The 19,902-nt window shown below is 31.5% G+C and overlaps 1 protein-coding gene across 11 annotated transcripts in view; it reads left to right on the plus strand.

The window, feature by feature from the left end:
• Nucleotides 1-19,902, plus strand: part of LOC124360589 (protein unc-80 homolog) — a 221,024-nt gene that overhangs the window by 65,491 nt on the left and 135,631 nt on the right. For 7 of the 11 annotated variants that reach the window (XM_046814324.1, XM_046814330.1, XM_046814326.1 and 4 more), the window contains 5 exons: nt 1,843-2,030; nt 2,691-2,830; nt 6,941-6,973; nt 18,127-18,232; nt 18,759-18,941. In XM_046814324.1, coding sequence (XP_046670280.1) covers nt 1,843-2,030; nt 2,691-2,830; nt 6,941-6,973; nt 18,127-18,232; nt 18,759-18,941 — 650 coding nt within the window. The remainder of the gene's footprint in view (nt 1-1,842; nt 2,031-2,690; nt 2,831-6,940; nt 6,974-18,126; nt 18,233-18,758; nt 18,942-19,902) is intronic. The other 4 variants (XM_046814327.1, XM_046814333.1, XM_046814334.1 and 1 more) reach the window with 2 other exon arrangements.

A 19,902-nucleotide genomic window follows, 5' to 3' on the forward strand; every position in this document is an offset into this window, starting at 1 on the left:
TATAACGATAATGAACAGTTATAGGAACTAATTACATAAAAAAATGAAAATGGGTGCATCATTTCGTACATAAACAAAGAAAACTTTAATTAAATAGAGATACAGTATTTTGTTAAGACAAATTGTGTACGGTACAGTACATAAATAATGAAGTTAAATACAGTACCAAATTGAAACTTATAGGTAAGTATGAGTTAAATTACTGTATTAAGAAGTGAAATCAAACAAAAATTGGACGTACAGTACTGATATTATTATTGAGTACAATATTAATTGTTAAAAGACATAAATTCAGTTATTGTCTTCTGTCACATTAAAGAGAGTCTATTGGATGACGCGTAGTTTCGTACAACTATTGAACGCGTGAACCCGTACAATATCCAGTACGCTCACATTGCTTAACAATAGAACTCTCACACCAAATACGGTAAATGTGTTTAGTATTTGCAAACACGTTTATTTGTCAAGAAATACAATGCAACAGTCAGAAAACATGTTTTAATAAACAATGTTGATAACTCTATAACAAAATAGACCCATTCTCAAGTTTAAAATCGTATTTTTCTGTAATTCTGGCTAATCCGAACAATCACATAATTCGAATAGGGCTCGGTCCCAATTAGGTCGGATTAACGGGACTCTACTGTACTTATATAGTTCCTGGAATTGTTTACCATTTTACAGGCATGAGTTCACTGAAGAGAAATTTCTTCTTTATGTGGATGGCAAAACTTGTGGTGCAAGGATGGTACCATCTGGTGCTTCTTATAATTTCTGTTGAATATTTTCTCACAAAAAGTTATATTTATTCATTTGATTTTAAAACCTCATCTTTTCAACAGTATTACGGTTTATATGAGGCTATAAATTAATAAGGCTGTGAACACTCCCATGTGAAATTACAAATTTGCAATCAATGAAATTAGAATGCAGAGGCAGTAGTATTGATTGTATTTAATTGCTCATGGACAAAGATTATCAATGTGATCAACACTTGCAGTGAAATATGTAAGGTGCCATTGTTTTATCTGATTGTTTTGGACGCTCCTGTCAGCGTCTCAAGGCCCTCAGATGATGACAGTAAACAGAATCCATGTCTGGACAGCTCTCCAGAGATGACATTTCAAAATCCGATCAAATAACACAGGTCTTTGTAGAAAGTATCTGTAGCTTTTGACAATGATATCACTAAAAGCAGACAACTTAGCTCTTTCACCTATAGTAATGCTCTCAGCAGATAGAGGAACTTCCTTTTCAGTGAAGCTTTGCTTGAATAACTATAACTATTTTGAGGACCTTTTGACTCTATTTCTTAGAAGTGTAGAGTATATCAGTTCTAGAGTTAAACAATAGTTAATTTAGGTAAATTTGTTGTTTTTATTACCATTAATTATGAAAATATATAAGAAAATTTATAGTGGATGAGAGCACTTGCCCCCTAGTCTTAAGATAAATATCATAACATTTTTGTTTATAAAATCATTAATTTTGAAGAATTAGGTTTCTTATTATAATTATTTAAAAAATTGTATTCATCTCATTGAAAATATACTTGCGTACCTTTACTTTTACCTCAACCTGTATAGTGCAGTTTAGATGCATTTTAAAAAGAATTACATAAACATTAGGTGTTAGATATATGTTTTGTTTCTTTAAAGTTTAAAAGTAGTTACATATAATACAAATGTTTGTTTATTAATAATCAAGACTCACTGAACCTCAAGTCTTCATGTAGAGCCGATTAGTATGGTTAATTATATAAACATAAAATTGTCTGATTTTTGTGTTTATTACATAAATTCTTCAATTGTAGTAAAATTAAAACATGAATTTATTTTTCAGAAGCACCATTTACAGTCCAAAAATCAGTTGAGGACAAAACAAGTCACACAAGACGTTCAAGTGAGAAAACTAAAAAGAAAATGAAAATGGCAGATCTAAGAGCATTTGTAGAAACAAAGCTTTTGTCCAAATCTGACAAAGCTTTGGAAAAAATTGGACAGTTGGAAACAAAATCTTTGGATGACCAGGTGTGTTTTATGAACTTTTTTATAAGACCAATATTTTATGAAATTTACAGGGTGCATTATAAAAGTAACAATTTTATTGTGATGCGACTATTTATCACAGTGCGCTTGGACCAATTGGATGATGTGGTGAGGGTTCTGTCCTTCCAATCGTGGAATCAGAACATATATAAGGGAAAAAATATGAAAGATCAGAAACACAATAAACACTGAAAGGTAAAATAACCTTAAACTACAAATATGGAAATAAACCATGGTAGATGATTGATTATTAATTAGTGGATGCATAGCCCATTGCTTTAATGAATACTTCATAAATATAGCTGCAGATACACGTAAAGTAAACAATGTAAATGATGGGGAACTATAAGGGTATAAATTGACTCATAATTATGCAATCAATCACAGGTGGGACTCTTGAAAACCCTACTACCAGAAACAGCTGATGAGATGGAGAAGGTTATTAACCGATCCGCCACATATGCAATTATGCAAAACAAAATAAGATTATATTGGGAAAAATCAAATATTTAGATCTTTCAATGCAAAATAACATTTGTTTGACTGAAAATTCAAACTTGATGTTTTGTCAGTTATAAAATAATAACAATTATCCCAATAGTAACTAAAAAAAACTGTAATTATTGTATGTATTTATATTAGCTTGTTTCAAAGGAGTATCATCGTAGCCTGGACACAGGAGATGACAATCTCACTCGGGTATGTTCTCCTCTCAGTAAGCTCCTGGACCCAAGGAGACCAGTCACTAATTTGGTCAAAGGAAAAAGCATGCCCAGCCTGAGGTAAGCTAAGCCATAGTTATCATCAATATTTCTTATTAAGAGAATGTGTCATCATTTAATGTTATATAATCATATGTAAAAATGTACAAACAGTTGGATCACAATTTATTTGTTGGTGTGTAATCAGAGTACTTTGTCGTAAGTTATTTATTTACTAAGCAAAGAAAGGATATCATACTCTCTACCCAATATGTTCTCCAAGTCTCTTGTCATTTAATTTCGGTTCTGATGACATACACAGTAATGCATACCCAAATCCTTTCCTTAGTAATAAGTGAATGATGTCACTCTCCATCGTTGTTTCCTTTTAATGTACGTGACTTGATTTTAGTGTGCAGGTGTTTATATCCAACTATCATACAAACAGTATATTTATTAAGGTAGTAGTTTGTATATCCTTACTTGTACAAATCCTGATTTTCTCTGGAAAGAATGACTGCAAATGGTTTCTTTTAAAAGAGTAACAAAGTCTTACAGAAACCATTATTAGTAAGTTTCAAACTAGAGAATGAAAAGTGTCCGTTTGTTTTCATTCATTTTTATTTTAACTTTATCCATAGTTTACTAGTTTTCTAGAAATTATTTTGTCTGAGAGGTTATTTTAGTTGTTTTAAATTAGCATTTTCTGTCTAAAAGTATTTAATCTGTTGCATGGTATGCATTGGATATGTGTTTATTTTATGTTGTTATATATTAGAGAAATTATAGAGTTTAATACAAGTGGTGTAATTTTACTTGAAGGAGCATGGGAAATTACAGCTGTACATGAAAGTACATACAATTAATTTGTATTTGATTAAAATCTACAAGTGACAATGGTAGTATCAAATGAACAATGTAATAGTTCAAAATAAGAATTTAAAATTCATTATATTTAACACTAGTATTGGCAATTGATGAATAAACAGTTGATTCATACTGCTGAAACTTTTTCTATAGCAGTACAAAATAAAAAATCTACATGATTTAAAGACTATTTGAAATGCCAATTTTTGTTCTGTGAGTAGATATTGTAATTATATTTTATAATAGATTTTAGGGAGGTGGAGGGGAGCAATTGGGAGCCAATAACAGCAAATGACTATTAAAAACTTCAAAGTCACGCAATGTAAAAGTAATCTGAGTATGGATTTCAAACTCTTGTGGTAATCCCAGACCCTCAGTTCTAAAGTTTCCAAAAATGAAATTATCTTGGGATTATTGGAATCACAAATGCTTGAAATTAAAACGTAATAATTATATATATAATAATAATAACTTTACTGAAGCATTAAGCGAACAAGCCCAAATCATGCTCTATAATGTTTTGGAAAGGGCGATTACACAGGTGGACATTGTCCAATAACTCCCATTGCTGCATTAATTAATATAAGAGGTACATCCAAGTTCTCAGGCTCACAAAATCGAAATATTGTTTATACAATTAAATTCTCTAAATATAAGAGAGCCAATGTCCAAGACGCCAGACTTTGAATCTAAGTTAGAGATAGCACAGGTCCAAATTCTGTCTGTGACCGTAGTATTTTTATTTTGTACCATCAACCTTGCACTTTACAAGTACCTAATACCTATACTTGTACTCGTACCCTTAATCTGTTTGATAAAATTCTAACACATGCCAGTTTCCAACGAGGACGGGCAGAAAAAGCCTTAAAAGAGGATCGACCTCCTCTTTTTATGACAAAAGAATATTTCGGCCTTGCTGTAAAAAACCATCTTCAGCCAATAATAAACATTCGTCTGAATAGTTGAGTTGAAGGGGTGGTGGAGCTTTATTGTGAATGGCTGAAACTTAAGCAACCAGTGACCCAAATGATCAACATTGCTTTTTTATCGCAGGCTGCCAGTTTTTTTTGACAATTTCATGTTACTTTCTTTGTTGAAGTTATTTTTTTTATTGATTATTTCTAAGGTTTCTCTTGTTATTCTTGGATAATAGTATAGAATTTTTTAAAGTACTTCTGTTTTTTCAAATTATATTTTTCCATATTATGACATTCCATATTTTTAATATATATATTCTAATATATACTAATCATGTAGATATTTAGCGTTTTGTCTCCCCAATGGCAGCTGAGTGACAACTACATGCAATTTTGTTGATTCTCAGAATTACACTTCTACACCATGAATTCATCTTTCATTAGGCTCAAACAGTTTCTCAATTTTGGAGCTGGTTTTAATACTGTTTTGATATTGTGTCTACCTTTTATGCTATTGGTTGTTTCTTGAATTTAAGGAAGATAGGCTAGTTTTGGGCATTACACTTAAGCTGAATTTAATATATATTAATGATTTAATTACAACACCTGATAATGGACCAAACAAACCTGTAGTAATATTTACATGTAAGATTCATTGGGTCAGGGTTATATTTGTTATAACATTAATCATTATTTATCAATCTCGTCTATGTATTATTGTAAATTTAATTTCTATACTGTCCAGAGAAATAATATTGTTTTATATTTTTTAGAATTACTACACTGAACTTAAAAACAGTGTAAACTAAGATTTTACATCTGTTCATGGAACAAATAGTGACAAAAACTTTTTTAAGCAGTGCCATAAATTTATTTCTTTCATAACCAAAAATAATTTATCAACATCATGTAGTTATTATTCTTTGTAACTTTAGTTCATGGCTTCCTTCAGATATGGTATGTAAAATAATTTTATTTTATATTAATGAAAAATTAAATTCATGGTAAATTGTGGAACGTCTTTTAGGGTTATATACATTCATTTTTAAGAATCATGCATGTTTTTATTTTCCTTTACATATTTCTTAGATCTTCACATTTAAAAAACAGCATAACATTTAATATTTGTTTAACTCTATGGAATTTTTTAATGCTTAAGTTCGAGCTGCCACTACTAGTGTTAAATATAGTTTTATTCAGCCCTTTGGGACAAAATTACCTTTGTCTGTAATTTTTGGTCATGAATTCATATTATCTCTTGTAATATCGGTTTTTAAAACTTATTTTGGAGACAGATTATCACTATATTCAGAATGGCAGAACAGGAATCTAATATTGATTCATGTGCTTGATTATTGATCATTGTGGTCCAGCACTCGATGATATCGGTGATATCATCGTTTGTAGACTAGGTAGTGAATGATGTTTGAAAATATAAAGGTGATTTATCTTTACTGTCCCGTTGTCTAGTAAAAACAAAGATTTACCAGTAGTATTATAGATTATGCAAAGTGTTTTTAAAATATTATTGCTCTTTCAAAGTAGGAGAGGGGAGTAATATTTAATACTTTTGGACCACAATCCTTACTTTATGTGAACCATAAAAAAATATTTAAAATAAATTCCTGTGCAGCCCAGAAAATATTTTTATTATTACCCAAGTTGGCATTCATTGAATTAAAAAAGAACTTTTCATATGAATAACAATATAATAAAAATGAATCAAATGAGTTCCATGGTACTAAAAAATGTATATAAAAGATCATTTTTTAACTTATCCCTTTCCAAGAATACATGAGTGAGATCAGTAGCACACCACTGACCCTTTCTTTACCTTGAAAAATGTCATAAATATATTAATAATTAACAGGCAAATTAGGACGAGGCAGTTTTGATGTTGCACAAATTGGGTAACCAAACAGCATTCTTAATTGAATATCAGGCCTATATAAACAAATTTATGAATGCACCTTTTTGATGTCATGTCACATTTCAAAGATTTAGTACTTACCAAAGTAAATCAAATTCATCACAAGCTACAGTTCTTTACCATTTTATTTATATTTAACTTTTTAATCCTTGAGATACATCATACTTTAGATACAGTATTTGAGTTTTAACATTTCGAGAAGCAAAAATACAATACACTATAACATTATGTCAAATATACATAAAAATAATAACAACCAGAAGGATATTTAATTTGTATATGGAATATTTTTGTCCTTATTCACATATTAGTTTCTTAATTAGTTAATACTGCTACGTTTTTAATTGTGTGACTTAATTGAATGTGTGTATGGTATGTGTGTAACATTGTCTGTTTCTACACTTCATATTGTTGGTTGTATGTTTATCTTTCTTATTCTTCCTTTTTATGTATAACTCTGTCTCTTTCTCCTGCCAGCTGTTTGCTAGATGAAATGACAAATGGGGGAGGGTAAGTTTATATATTATTTCAGTAGTAGTTTATTTTAGGGGTGTTGAGTTTTGCAACTTAAGTGTGTTTTAATTTGTAATTTAAAATGTTGTGTTTTTGTATTAAATGGCAAAATATATTTTGATAGTGGTTTGTAACAATTGTATCTTTGCTCACATACATTAAAAGTTAGATTTCAGAGAACAAAGGATACAGATTCTTCCATTATACAATAAATTCATATCAAATCACATATTATAAAAAAATTCAAAACATACTTCTGAAATTAAGATGGGGAAGTTTTTTTTTGCTTACATGGTTTGTAATATTTGATAGCTGTAACGAGTATGAGGAAGTTAGGTGTTTACGGTGTCCTAAAAAATCAACTAAAAGTGGATCAACTCATGGCATGGATGGAGATCAGGGTGGCCTGTTCTGGAAATTATGCTTGTTAGTCAATAAAAATTTAAAAAAATGAAGGTTTCAAAACTTAAATTTTGTTTTTTCAGAGTTGTCTACAAATTATATTCTTCATTAAAAAAAGAATACATTCTTTTATCGAATATTTGTACCCAGTTAGGAGAGTTATTAGCATCATGGTTAGACATCATATTCTTAAGTCTCTATAGTTAATTTGTACTCATTTTTTTTTCTGGTGAATTGGAGCTTATTGAATTAGTCCTGCCTTCTCAAACTATACTGACTTGTACCTTTGAGAAATAGACAGAAAAAAACGAAAAAGATAAACCTTTTTTAGTTAAAAGGATTATTAAAATACTTTTACTAATGAATACAAGTTGATTCAAAGTTCAAGTTCAAGTTTTTCTTTACATTTTATGCCTATTTTAATATTAGGGCATAAAATACTTGGGTTGATTAAACAAATCGTTACAAAATGAGAGGAATCACAATACAATACGCTTAGTTTAGTCAACGCTATTTTCAGTTAGTATCATCTCATGGAGGAACTGACACCAATATCCATCAGTTTTGTATTATTACTTTGTGTTTAGTATTAATTTAAATTGTGCATCTTGTGTGATTTATGGAAAATAAAGTTAATAAAAAAATCTTACAATTTATAAAACACAGTGGAATCCAGAGGACTTTCATTATTTATGAAATGAAATGTTTATTGCCTGCTACATGCCTGAAACAAAAGTACAGTCCAAGCAATAGTTGCCACAGGACAATGTGCACCAAAAAGGGATATCTCTCCAGTAAAAAAATAATAGAGGCTATTTTGGAAATAGTCAAGAAATTAATTACGAGGTTGGACTATAAAATAACCAGACTGAGGCTGAAAGCCAATTTTACTTACAGATATTTACAATTTGATATCATCCCTTCAATGTACTCCCTCCTCATTCTCTACACTGACTGTTCATAACTTGCGTCACTTTTTTTATTGCTTCATCAGTCTCCCATTTTTTTTTCCTCTCAAAGCTGATTTGACTCTGTCAATGTGCAGAGTTTCTTCCAGACTAATATCTTAGCCGTACAGACCTTGCAGTTGTACAGTACAAAAACCTCGTGGTAGGTCTCCCAAATACCCCAAGTTTTTGCTCTCCTGAATAAAGCCCTCTTCCTCAAAGAGGCCAGTTCAGAGCTCCACCAGGCTACTTTGGATCATCTCCTGTTAATAAAATAACAACTGAGATCAAATGAACCCACAATTGTAGATGTCAGATTGCCGACAGATTTGTCCAGCTGCAATGTATTGTTGTGAATCCGTTTCCAGTTACTACTGTCAGATTCTAGTTGTACCCTAAGGTTTTCCTTGTATGACACTCGGTCTGTGTTTCTTGGATTTCTATACTGAACTTTTTCAATTTCCAGGTTTCTGATTTTAAAGCAGATGTGAGCATGATCAGAAAGGGAGAGCTCGTCAGACATATGTTAGCCAAGTATCCGATTAACCATATCTCCCTTCATCATGGTCACATCTAACACCTCCTATGTGTCCGCGTGCAAAACATAGGAATATTACCCACATTTGCAATCACTAGACTGCAGGACATTATATACTCCAGAAGCGTCTTACCTTGCTGTTTGTGTTGGTGCTACACACCTCATTGTGTGAATTAGCATCACGCCAATCACCAAATCCTTCCAACATGATCTATCAAGGTAGCCATCTCTCTGGATGGTGTGGAATCCACATCATCATACAGGAGATATGTTGATGTAATCAACAGGGTTCGTCCAGTATCCAATCAGCCTGACTAGAGAGAGATCCCTGGAAAAAATTCACCTTGCTATTCACCTTGTTGCTTAGAAGAATACAAGCTCTGGCATTATTAACATGGGTGCTAACAATTTTGACCTCTGCCATGGAAAACCCTGATATTTTACCCTTACAAATCCAGGGTTCCTGTTTAAAGGCTACGTGAAATTCTTCTCCCAAAAGGCATCTGCAGAACACAGCTGAAGCAACTTTACTGTGCTGCAGATTGAATTAAGGACCTTGATTCCCATGATCAGTTGCCACATCTCACGTCCTCTGCTTGTCTGCTTGACCTATACATCAACACCACCAACTGCTGAATCTTCGTTGATGGTAGTTTAGCGTAATAGACAGGCAGATACACCCTAAGCCAAACTGCCAGATGCAACTGCCTGGTATACCTTTCCAGATCAAGATCTGTTGGGTTCTTGATTTCAGGATCCATAGAAGGTCTCACGAGTACCGAGGAGGTAAAAGGTCCGCCCAATCAGAGCTCCGCATGACTAGCTAAGGCTATTTACGCTTGGGAGGGCGTCCAACTCCCAAGAGCCCCGTTTGTGACACACTATCCCTGCGTCGTGCATCTCTTAGACACATCGTAGGATTGGGGGACACCAGATATGCAAAAGCAGTGTGTGGTACAATTCCAGACAGACCAGTCGAAACTGGTACAACTGGTCATGGCCGACCTAGTACCACAACTGCCGCGCAAAGTGCACAATCAGAGCACTAGCCTAGATCATGGAGTTTAGTCGAAAGCAGGGTTACCTCGTGCAGGATGCTTAAGTAGCGTTTATTTGAGCCCAACCATTGGTTAGATTCGAATCCCCCATTGGTCTTGAGTGGCGCTCCTGGGGAGGTACTTTCCCAATCGATTGGGGATCACCTGAACTAAGGTCAACCCATCCCGTAGACCCCTTCCATAACTTACAATGTATTTTGATATGTAAAACTTCAGAATTTAGTTATTGTAATAATAAGTTTTGAAGGAATGTTAGAACAGCTGATCATATAGTATGCATTCTAGCGCCAGCATTTAGTGTTTGCAAATGTTGACTACTAGTATACATTTTTATTACTCACATCCTAAAATCCACACAACACACAGTCAGGGTCATTGTTAAGCATGTGACGCACTATGGGTCCGAGAGACATTCGCACCCACCTTTCACAGAAATAATTCGAACAAAAAGTACCCCAATGTCCATAAGAAATGTCAAGGAAACATAATGGATAGATGAGTCATGAGCATGAATGCCATGATTTAAAAAGATTCAGGCTCATTTGGCCGATATACTGATGGGCTCTGTCTTGAAGGTATCCTCATAATTATGAATTTTATCAGTCAAAAATGACTTGTGTCTGTTTCTTATAACACAACACCATGCACAGACTTTGTTTACTTACAGATTATAATGACAAGTATTGCATATTTTACAAATTTTATAAGTACCCAGTTACGTAATGTTATGCGGGAATTTAAGATTCTGATTTTTATAAAACTTTAATTATAGATATTGAATTCAGATAGTCCTCTAGACGTTTTAACTGGTGTTATTATGGATTTTACTTTTTTTTAAACATATTCTTTTCTAAATAAAATATAATTTTTCCAGTTTTTATGTTACTTAGTTACACATACTTGTTAAAATTATTCTTTAAAAAAATATCTTCACTTTTAGTAGAACTAAATTGTGTTTCATAGTTACTGAGTTGTTCTGTTTTTTCAGCTTCATAATTTGTATTAATTTTTGTGAATAATTTTGAAACTCACTACATAATATTTAAACTAAAGTGTTTTACTCGTAATCACTTATATGATGAAGATATAACAAATCAAAATGCCTTTGTGACAAATATAGACTATATATGTGTGAAACATTAGAGGGGCTGAAAATAATTGTATATTCAAACTAAACACATCAAAGTTAAGAAATAAATATCAAGAGAGTATATATTGTCTTACATAAAAAGTTATTCCATTTTTATATTTTATTTTTGTACTTTTTACAATGTTGTGGGTTTCAAAAAAACATGGAAAGGTTCTTTATAATGCAGTAGTTAAAAAGGATTGGTACGATGATTTATTATTAAATAATAATGAACACAAGTGATTGAAAATAAACATTCTGAAGTAGTTTAGACAGCTAGAAGGGAAGAAGAGATATGGAGTTATTACGTTAGGGGCATTGATTGAGCCATTTAACGGGCATTTTGGATTATTTAAATCCAAAGTGCTGAAACACTTGTAATGGAAATTTAAATATTTTGTGACAGCTTCCAAAGGTTATAACTTGAATGAGTAAAAAAAAAATATCTTTCCAAAATACTCACTATAAGTGGGTTTTTTGACAGGAAGAGGTACATTTAAAACACTTTTCAGGAGTGGTGCCAGTTCCAAGGTATGTTAAGGCAAACTATTTTTATTTATTTTCTTTTAACTAGACTGACTATAATTTAGCTGGTCAGCTGAGTTTGGTTTGTGTCAATTTATTAATATTTTCACTTAAACCTGTTAAATAAAAACATGCAAATTTGAAAATAGGAAAAACTTCTTTAACCTTTACAAGGGAACTAATGTTGTAGTTTTTAATTTAAAAGAAAGATTATTAAGAGGGAATTATTACACAGTAAAACTTTCTAAACTATTCAAATTCACTTTGAAAAATATTTAGTGGTAATAAATAACAGTCTGTACCATGACAGTAATCCTTGGTAGTAAAACTCCACTATGATTTCTGAATAAATCAAACCCCTTTGGTAACATTTATAGTTACTTTGCTTTTTATTATAAGATTACGCTAGCTAATTCACAAAATGGGAATGCTCTTAAATTGAAGGATTTTAGTACAGGTTTACAAATTGTTATACTTTAAATCACCAATTTGTTTTATAATAGATCCTTAACGATATATTTTCTTACCAGCAATGTGAACATTAAACACAGCATCACTGAATACATATAAAATATTTGTCACTGAATAGTATGTGGGCACTTGAATATAAAATTACAAATACTACAAAATAGCCTTTTCATGATATTGTAAATATATCACATAGGTTTCGTAATATTCTATTTGATAGAAATCGTATTATTTTTGGACACTACTTATGGGTTTGATGTGTGTGAATTTGATGTTTATGAATACTGTCATTGATATATATGATGCCTGGGTAACTTTGTTATCAACCTTCTATGTACAGTTAAGTGTTGTATTGTGCATCCACTGTCACTTGTTTGGCGTATTCCCTTCCCTTTATTATTGTAGAATGTAAACCATTGTTGCATGTTGATTGGGTAGTTAAAATATATAAATCAGGTGAATTTAATTTTGAACCCATCTCCACATTATACGTAAAACCTCTGTGGATTATAAAATAAAACATCATATTTGAGTTAAGAGGGATTACTAGTTAGTTGTCGGCCACGCATCTAAGGCTCTGCTTTTAACATGTGGATAAAATTAAATGATGAGTTATGAATAGGAATTTGACTGAAACCCATGAATGTTTCACTATAGAACTTAGACTTTAGTGTCTCAATGCTATTGAATTGTAAAAAGTATGATTATCTTTAATACTAATTGTTTGTAATTCAAATTCAGTATATATTTCCATAACAAAACTATACTCCAATACCATCTAAGTTTTTATAGTGAAAAATTTATGGGTTTTAGACAAATTCCTATTTATGATGCAGTTTTAAATTTATTTCCCATATGCGGTAGTCTACTAACTAGTGTCCCTAAACTTTTTGTTTTTTTTATTTTTATATGAAAGGCTGCACTTTTATCTACATTTCTACATAATTGCCATCAATATCTAAAACAACATTTTGTATACTGTCATAGAAGATTGTCGCCTAATTTATCAGAGACTGCAACATCATCACTTTGACGATATTGTCGTCATTGCAGTGCTGACCTTCAAGATGCTTCTTCTGATGAAAAGACAAGTGATAGTCATGTGGCACTAAATTGGGGCTGTTTGGGGATTATCAAATTGTTCCTAGAAAAATGCGATGGTGAGATCTTGAGTTTGTTTTGCCGCATGTGGGCAGATATTGTTATACGCGAAACATGTTTCTTGATAAAAATGTGTTAGAGAACACTTCTGATAACGAAGAAGCTGTGAAACGCCTGTTCATTTTCAATTTATTGTTCACTTTCTGCACAATTGGTGATGATCCTTGAGCTCCACCCACTCTGTTCCTCATCATGATCATACTTTTGGACTTACCCATTTGAATGCCATTCAATCAGTCACAATTTTTTGCCAATACACTTTTCAATTCTGACAGTAAAATTTCAACTGCTTTCACATCTCTAGTGCCAAGGAAACAGATTACAGCATGTACTTCATAGTCAATTGGATTCTCAATTAACACGGGCATTTGACATATGCATTATCACATGAAGAACGATCAATTTTTGCTTTAATTGTGATAGTGTGCAAGTACAGGACACCAACTGTATTGTTACAGAGGCGGAATTTCAATATGGTACTTAAAAATCACACCTTGTAATAATAAAATTATTTATTTATAAACATAAAACTAAAAAGCTGTAGTCATGTCACAAGCAGGTGCAGTGTTGTCAGCTGACTAGCTCACAATAAACACTCTTAACTGTTTTCCACAAAATAAAACAATTTTAATTGAGTTATCGAGATGATAAAGGAACGATTTAAGTTGAACAAAAGTATTTTATATTTTTAATGTTCCATTTACTTATAATATTTATTTGTATAGATTTGTTGATTTGTAATGAAGAAAAAACACAATTTGACAACATTTTGTTCAGCAGTCCTTTCCGACAGAAAACGATTGAACGAAATGTCATCAAAGGAGTGTTTTTGAACATACCTCCATGGGCAATATATTATTCGTTCATAGTCATGAAGTTAATTCTTTACAATTATTACTAGATAGTCTGATAAAAGCAATGCTAAGCAGTTTCAAATGATAAGCTTTATCATAGACTGGTAATGGTAGAGGCGATATTTCCCGAGCTTTAAGGTATGAAATTTTGCAAAGTAGTATAATATAAGAAAAGTTATAGAATAATATATATAATATTATTATTTTAAAGACAGTTAGCTCTTGTCTAATATTACACTATTGTAAACGAGTTTCCACTAAGTATTATACAAAAATAATAATAATGGAGCTTTTCCAGGTGCTACTGATGTCTGCGGAGAGAGCCAAAGTAACGATTGAATGAGAACCAAAAATTTTTATGTCTCTGTGCAATATTTACTGTACAGTAGTATTATAACTGATTATTGAACAACTGTTTGATTGAAACTAAAATTATGTACATTAAAGCAGAAAAATTTAAACACAATTTTAACATTTTTTTTTTAATGTATTCCATTACTAGTTTGTAAAATAAGCTATTTTAGTAAGATATTGTATTTTAAACGTGAGCTGAAGGTAAAATAATGGAGTTATTAAGATGATAAACAAACAATTTCAATTCAACTAAAGAATTTTGTATTTTTGACTTTTAATATTCTGAAAATTACAACTAAAAGACTTTACTTATGCTTAGCAGTAGTTATAGTTATACATTTGTTGTTTTACTTTGTTACATTTACTTTGTTTTCTAAATATAGTTTGAATTTTAATCTCTGTTTGTTTTTTCCAAAGCTGTTACTTACATACCTTTTTTACATTCAGCTTCTGATCTAAACAAGTAACTATTATTATTCTTACTAGGTACTTTCCAAAAGGGCAGCGTGAAAATAATACAAAGTTACATATTAGTATAAAATTAATTATAATTTTGCAAAAATCTTAAAATTTACTTTCAAGAGAAATTTAAATAATATTTACCAGTTTTCCTATTCTAAATTAAAAAAAGGTTAACAATTTCTTTTAAAATTTGTCATCTATTTTATCCAGTGTTATAACATTTTAAAGTTATAACTGTGCCAGTCGTACCAGTTTTAATTGCTGGCAACAGTCTCGAAAGGGTTTCCCCTCCACCCCACATCCAATCTGAAATGGTGGGTTGCATGATGATAGATCAGCAAAGGTTGAATACTTTTCGGACAAACATTATATTGATTAGCTTCAACATTTTTTAAATAATAAGTTTTTACTTGTAGAACAGTGTAATAGTTTAGTTAAAAGAAACGTTAAATATTAATTGTGTTACAACTAATCTTACTAACAATTGTTAATAAGCAGTTAACAACTTGCTACAATTTAATACATAAATTAACTTGATATGTAACCATAAAGGGTGAATAAAGGCATCCCATATTAAAATTTTAACAACCTCGCCTAGATAAACCAAACTCAGTTTATATCTCTTGGGTATAAAACTGAAATTTTTTCTTTGTATAACAAAATGGCCCCTGTCCATAAAATACTAGATTTTGAGCCCAACTTAAAAATTTTAAGTGTAAACAGATACTTGGCCGAAGTAACCTATTAGTATCCTTCAATAAAATAAGTTCAAAAAAATTGACTCTACCATACCCAGTCAAACGATCAATTTTCTAGATACTATGTATATTGCTCTCTCATTCAGTGATAGTTAACATCAGACAAATACCAACAGTTATGCCGGTGTACATTGTCGTTAAAAAGTTATTCACACTTTGTGCGTAAAAAACAATGTTATTTAATGCTGCAGTATCTTTATCAATACTCTTCATCGTTAAAACTGGACTCTGTGATCGAAGCCTTCCTAAGAAAGTCAATGAATTAAATGGATTTTTTAAGATTTAAATTTGTTATTGTGGAAAACTTTACATACTGACATTTGGGAAATATGTGAAGTTTTTTAAACAAAACGTGTTGGGGCATTGGGATTCTGTACTACACATTGCAAAACTACCATTGACTTTTCATTGTTAGTAGCTAGCTGACTTTGGTCTTCCAGTTCTGTTAAGGCCTTGACTCTGCCTATCGCTTCAGTATGTTTTTTCCACTACTGATTTTGAAATAGGGTTGCAATTTAGAAAAGTTTTACTGAATAAGTTTCTCACTTCCTCATAAGATCTAATCCAATTTCCATAACAACACATTATTAGAATTTTTATAGGTTCATGCTTACAAAGCATGTTGTACAACTAGTAGATAACTAAATGAATAAACAAAACACTTCTTAACTTTGTAAATACCATCAACAAACTAATACATGATTCCTTCAGTCAAACAACAGATGATACTAATGGAGACCCTCATTTGTCAAGGCAGATCAAAGCTTAGCAGGATTGTGGGTTTTTCTCACTGCTAAACTATAAATATTGATATTCATTACCTTTTACGGTTAAAAATATTTAAAATTTGAATTAGCTGCCATTTAGGATTGGCTTGAGATAGCAACCTCTAAGTTTCACTATTAATTTTCTTTCTTGACGATCTTTAAAACTATATGTAATTAATTCAACCCCAAATAACTCAGGAAATAATTTTTAATACTAAAAATGATCCTAAACTGGCACTTTTGTTGGGAGGGAGACAGGGAACATTTTGAGTGATTTTCAAATGTACAGTGTTTCAAACCCCTGTATTTGCCATAGGTTCTTAGTGAATACATTTCAAAAATCTTTTTGTAATTTTTAAAACTTTTTCTCCATTAGATGCTGTAATTTAGGTAGTTATTTGTTATTCCTACAATTGTATGGGATCTAACTATTTCTGTCCAACAATTATGTTATTCAACTAACCGTATTTATAGATGTTCAAACTGTTATCTGTTGTATTCCAAACAGAGTTCTACCCTGGAACTGAAGTTTTCTACGGCTATTAAAACCTTAAGTTATTTTTTTAGACTTGTGAATTTAATTTCTAATAATCTTTGTAGGGTATTTGCTAGCAGTAAATGCTTTAGATATTGTTTATATATAATTATAGTAATCCGAGTTGTTTGTATATAACTGTTTTGATTGTATTTATAGACATTTTGGTATGGACTTTTAATGTGAACAGGATGGTAACTGTTATACTGTAGGTAATACATGGTATTTTTTTACAGGAATTTTGTTTTTTGGTAGCTGTGTTATATAAAAATGTTTGTCTTGAAAAGTTTCAGTTTTACTAGAAGAATTTCAAGTAAATTTAAAAAATGAAATTGTATTAAGATTTTTTAGAAATATTTCCAACAAAGTATTAGCGTGTCGCTACATCCTGTAAATATTATCTATACATCTCAGCCAAACAAGTGGTTTGTACAATGGATATTTAAGAAAATTTCTTCCAACTTACTCATGAATAGATTCACGTAGGTAGGTGTCATCCTAGTTCAAATTTTAGACAACATCTTGAAAACAACAATGTAAAGTCGAAGTATTAAATGATTGTGAAGAGTTAATTTTCTTCCTTATTATAGAGGATTTTTACATTCTTATTATTTAACTTACATTTATTGTGCCTGTGTTGACTACAAAACCTTCTTTACTTTGAGTGATAGGTGTTTCAGGTAGGTTAGTTATGTAAAGAAACGTATGTTATTTAGTTATTATTTTAAAATTTATTTATTTTATCTAACAGGTCATGAATGTTAGGTTTTAGTGCTCTCTTTTATATTATGTTACAGTGAATGAATACTTTTCATTATATTAAGAACTTAAAACATTTTTCAATGATTATTACCTTGAGTGGGTGATTGTGGTTAATTCTCTTTAATGATATGTTTTTTTTTTCACATTAAAATAATTAATATATTAAAATAATTAAATATTTAATTGAAATGTATCATAAATGGTTGAAATAGTTCCAGATTTTAGCAACAGTATTTATGAAATAATTCTTTGTGAATTCAAAATGTAGTGATTTCTCAAATTTATTACTATATTTAATTTTAAAATGATTGAAAAAGTTGTATAATCATCTAGAGTTGAACTGTACGAGATAATGCCACTTCATGGGATGTTTACCATAGCATATGTTATTATAAGATATGTACTACAACTATAACCATAATTGATGTAGGTACATTGGAGAGAGCCAAAGGGAACAAGTGGAAATGTCTCCAAACCCAATCATTACTGTCACTGAACACACCCCTACTCCTTCACCTGACTTTTTACGGAGAAAGGTAAGTGTTACAAAAACAAAGACGTTGTTTTAATTTTTTTCTGATGAATTGATTTGTATCATATTTTAAAAATTTGGAGTATTATTAGTTATCTATTCTTTATTTCCTGCATAAAATAAATAACAAAATTGCTATATAACTATAAAATAATGTCGTTATTTTATAGAAAGATACTATACAATTATATTGTTCTCAAATGCATTACTTTTACATTATTAAAAATTTAAAAATAAATGCAAAGTTTTGGCATATGACTGCATATGAGGTATCGAGGTATGTTCAAAAAGTAACTGTAAATTTCTCACACTTGATCTTTGGGATAGTCCAATTATGAAAGATTGGACCACTCCTTAAAAACGTATTCATCACCAAATAAATGCCTTTGGATGAACAGAAAAAATAAATAAATAAGAAATTATTATTTAAGAGAAACTCTTTTGTAGGCTTGAATAATTAATTATGTCTGGTTAAATTATTATGCTTTTAAATCTCCAATTGAATACAGACTAATGTTTGTCATTGACAGGGTTCTATTGATAGTCAACTGGATGCTGCAAGTTTGAAGATTGATCAGGAACGCAAACCCAGTCTCACTCGCTCGCAGACGGACAGTAATATCACTTATACTGCTGAAGAAACTCCAGAAGCTTCGGGTTCCACACTTTATATTACTAAAGATGGCAATATTGACTTTCAGGTCGTTTTAAAGGTAAGATACTGGAGTTTAACATTATATTTGTTTAAATAATTCTTTGTAGAGGCTATTATGAAATACCCTACTAGAAACAACCAAATGTTTCATATACGAGGTCTGTCCAAAAAGTATCCAACCGCCGACCAGTAGGCGGCCGCGGCGTAACCGACCGGCTCAAACCGGTTATTGGAGGGGAGGGGCGAGCCTACTTCTTCCCATATTAGGCATTGAATACGATCCGGTCACTCAGTGAGTCACAGCACTCTGTTCCGTACAGTACTACCGTGTGTGTGTGTGTGTCACATTTCAATATGACTAAACATGTTGAGCAGCGCATTTGCATTAAATTTTGCCAAAAACTTGGCCATTCAGCATCAGAGACGATTACTATGATACTGAAAGTTTATGGTGACGTGTCTATGGGCGATACACAAATAAAAGAGTGGTTTAGGCCATTTAAAAATGGCCGCATATCAGAGGAGAGTGATGACCGATCTGGCAGGCCTTCAACGGCCATAAACGCTGAAAATGTTGAACGTGTTCGTGCAGCAATCAATGAAAACTGTCGATTGACTGTCCGTGAGTTGGAAGAAGATTTAGGAATACCAAAATCGTCAGTTTGTAACATTTTACATGAAGATTTAAAACTGAACCGTGTTTCGGAAAAATTTGTTCCTTGGCTGCTGACAGAAGACCAAAAGAACTGTGGACTTGAAATCTGGACAATCTGGATTTGATAAAAAGTGACCCAGGGCTATTTAAAAAAGTTATTACTGGTGATGAGTCATGGGTTTATGGCTACGACCCTGAAACAAAGGCACAGTGGAAAACTCGCTAAGAGCAACGGCCGAAAAAAGCAAGACAAAGTCAAAGCAATGTCAAGACAATGCTGACAGTTTTTTTTGACCAGGACGGCATTGTTCATCATGAATATGCTCCAAGAGGCCAGACAGTGAATAAGGAGTATTATCTTGAG

This window comes from Homalodisca vitripennis, chromosome 4 (assembly GCF_021130785.1).
Source record: "Homalodisca vitripennis isolate AUS2020 chromosome 4, UT_GWSS_2.1, whole genome shotgun sequence".
Classification (NCBI taxonomy): Eukaryota; Metazoa; Arthropoda; class Insecta; order Hemiptera; family Cicadellidae; genus Homalodisca; species Homalodisca vitripennis.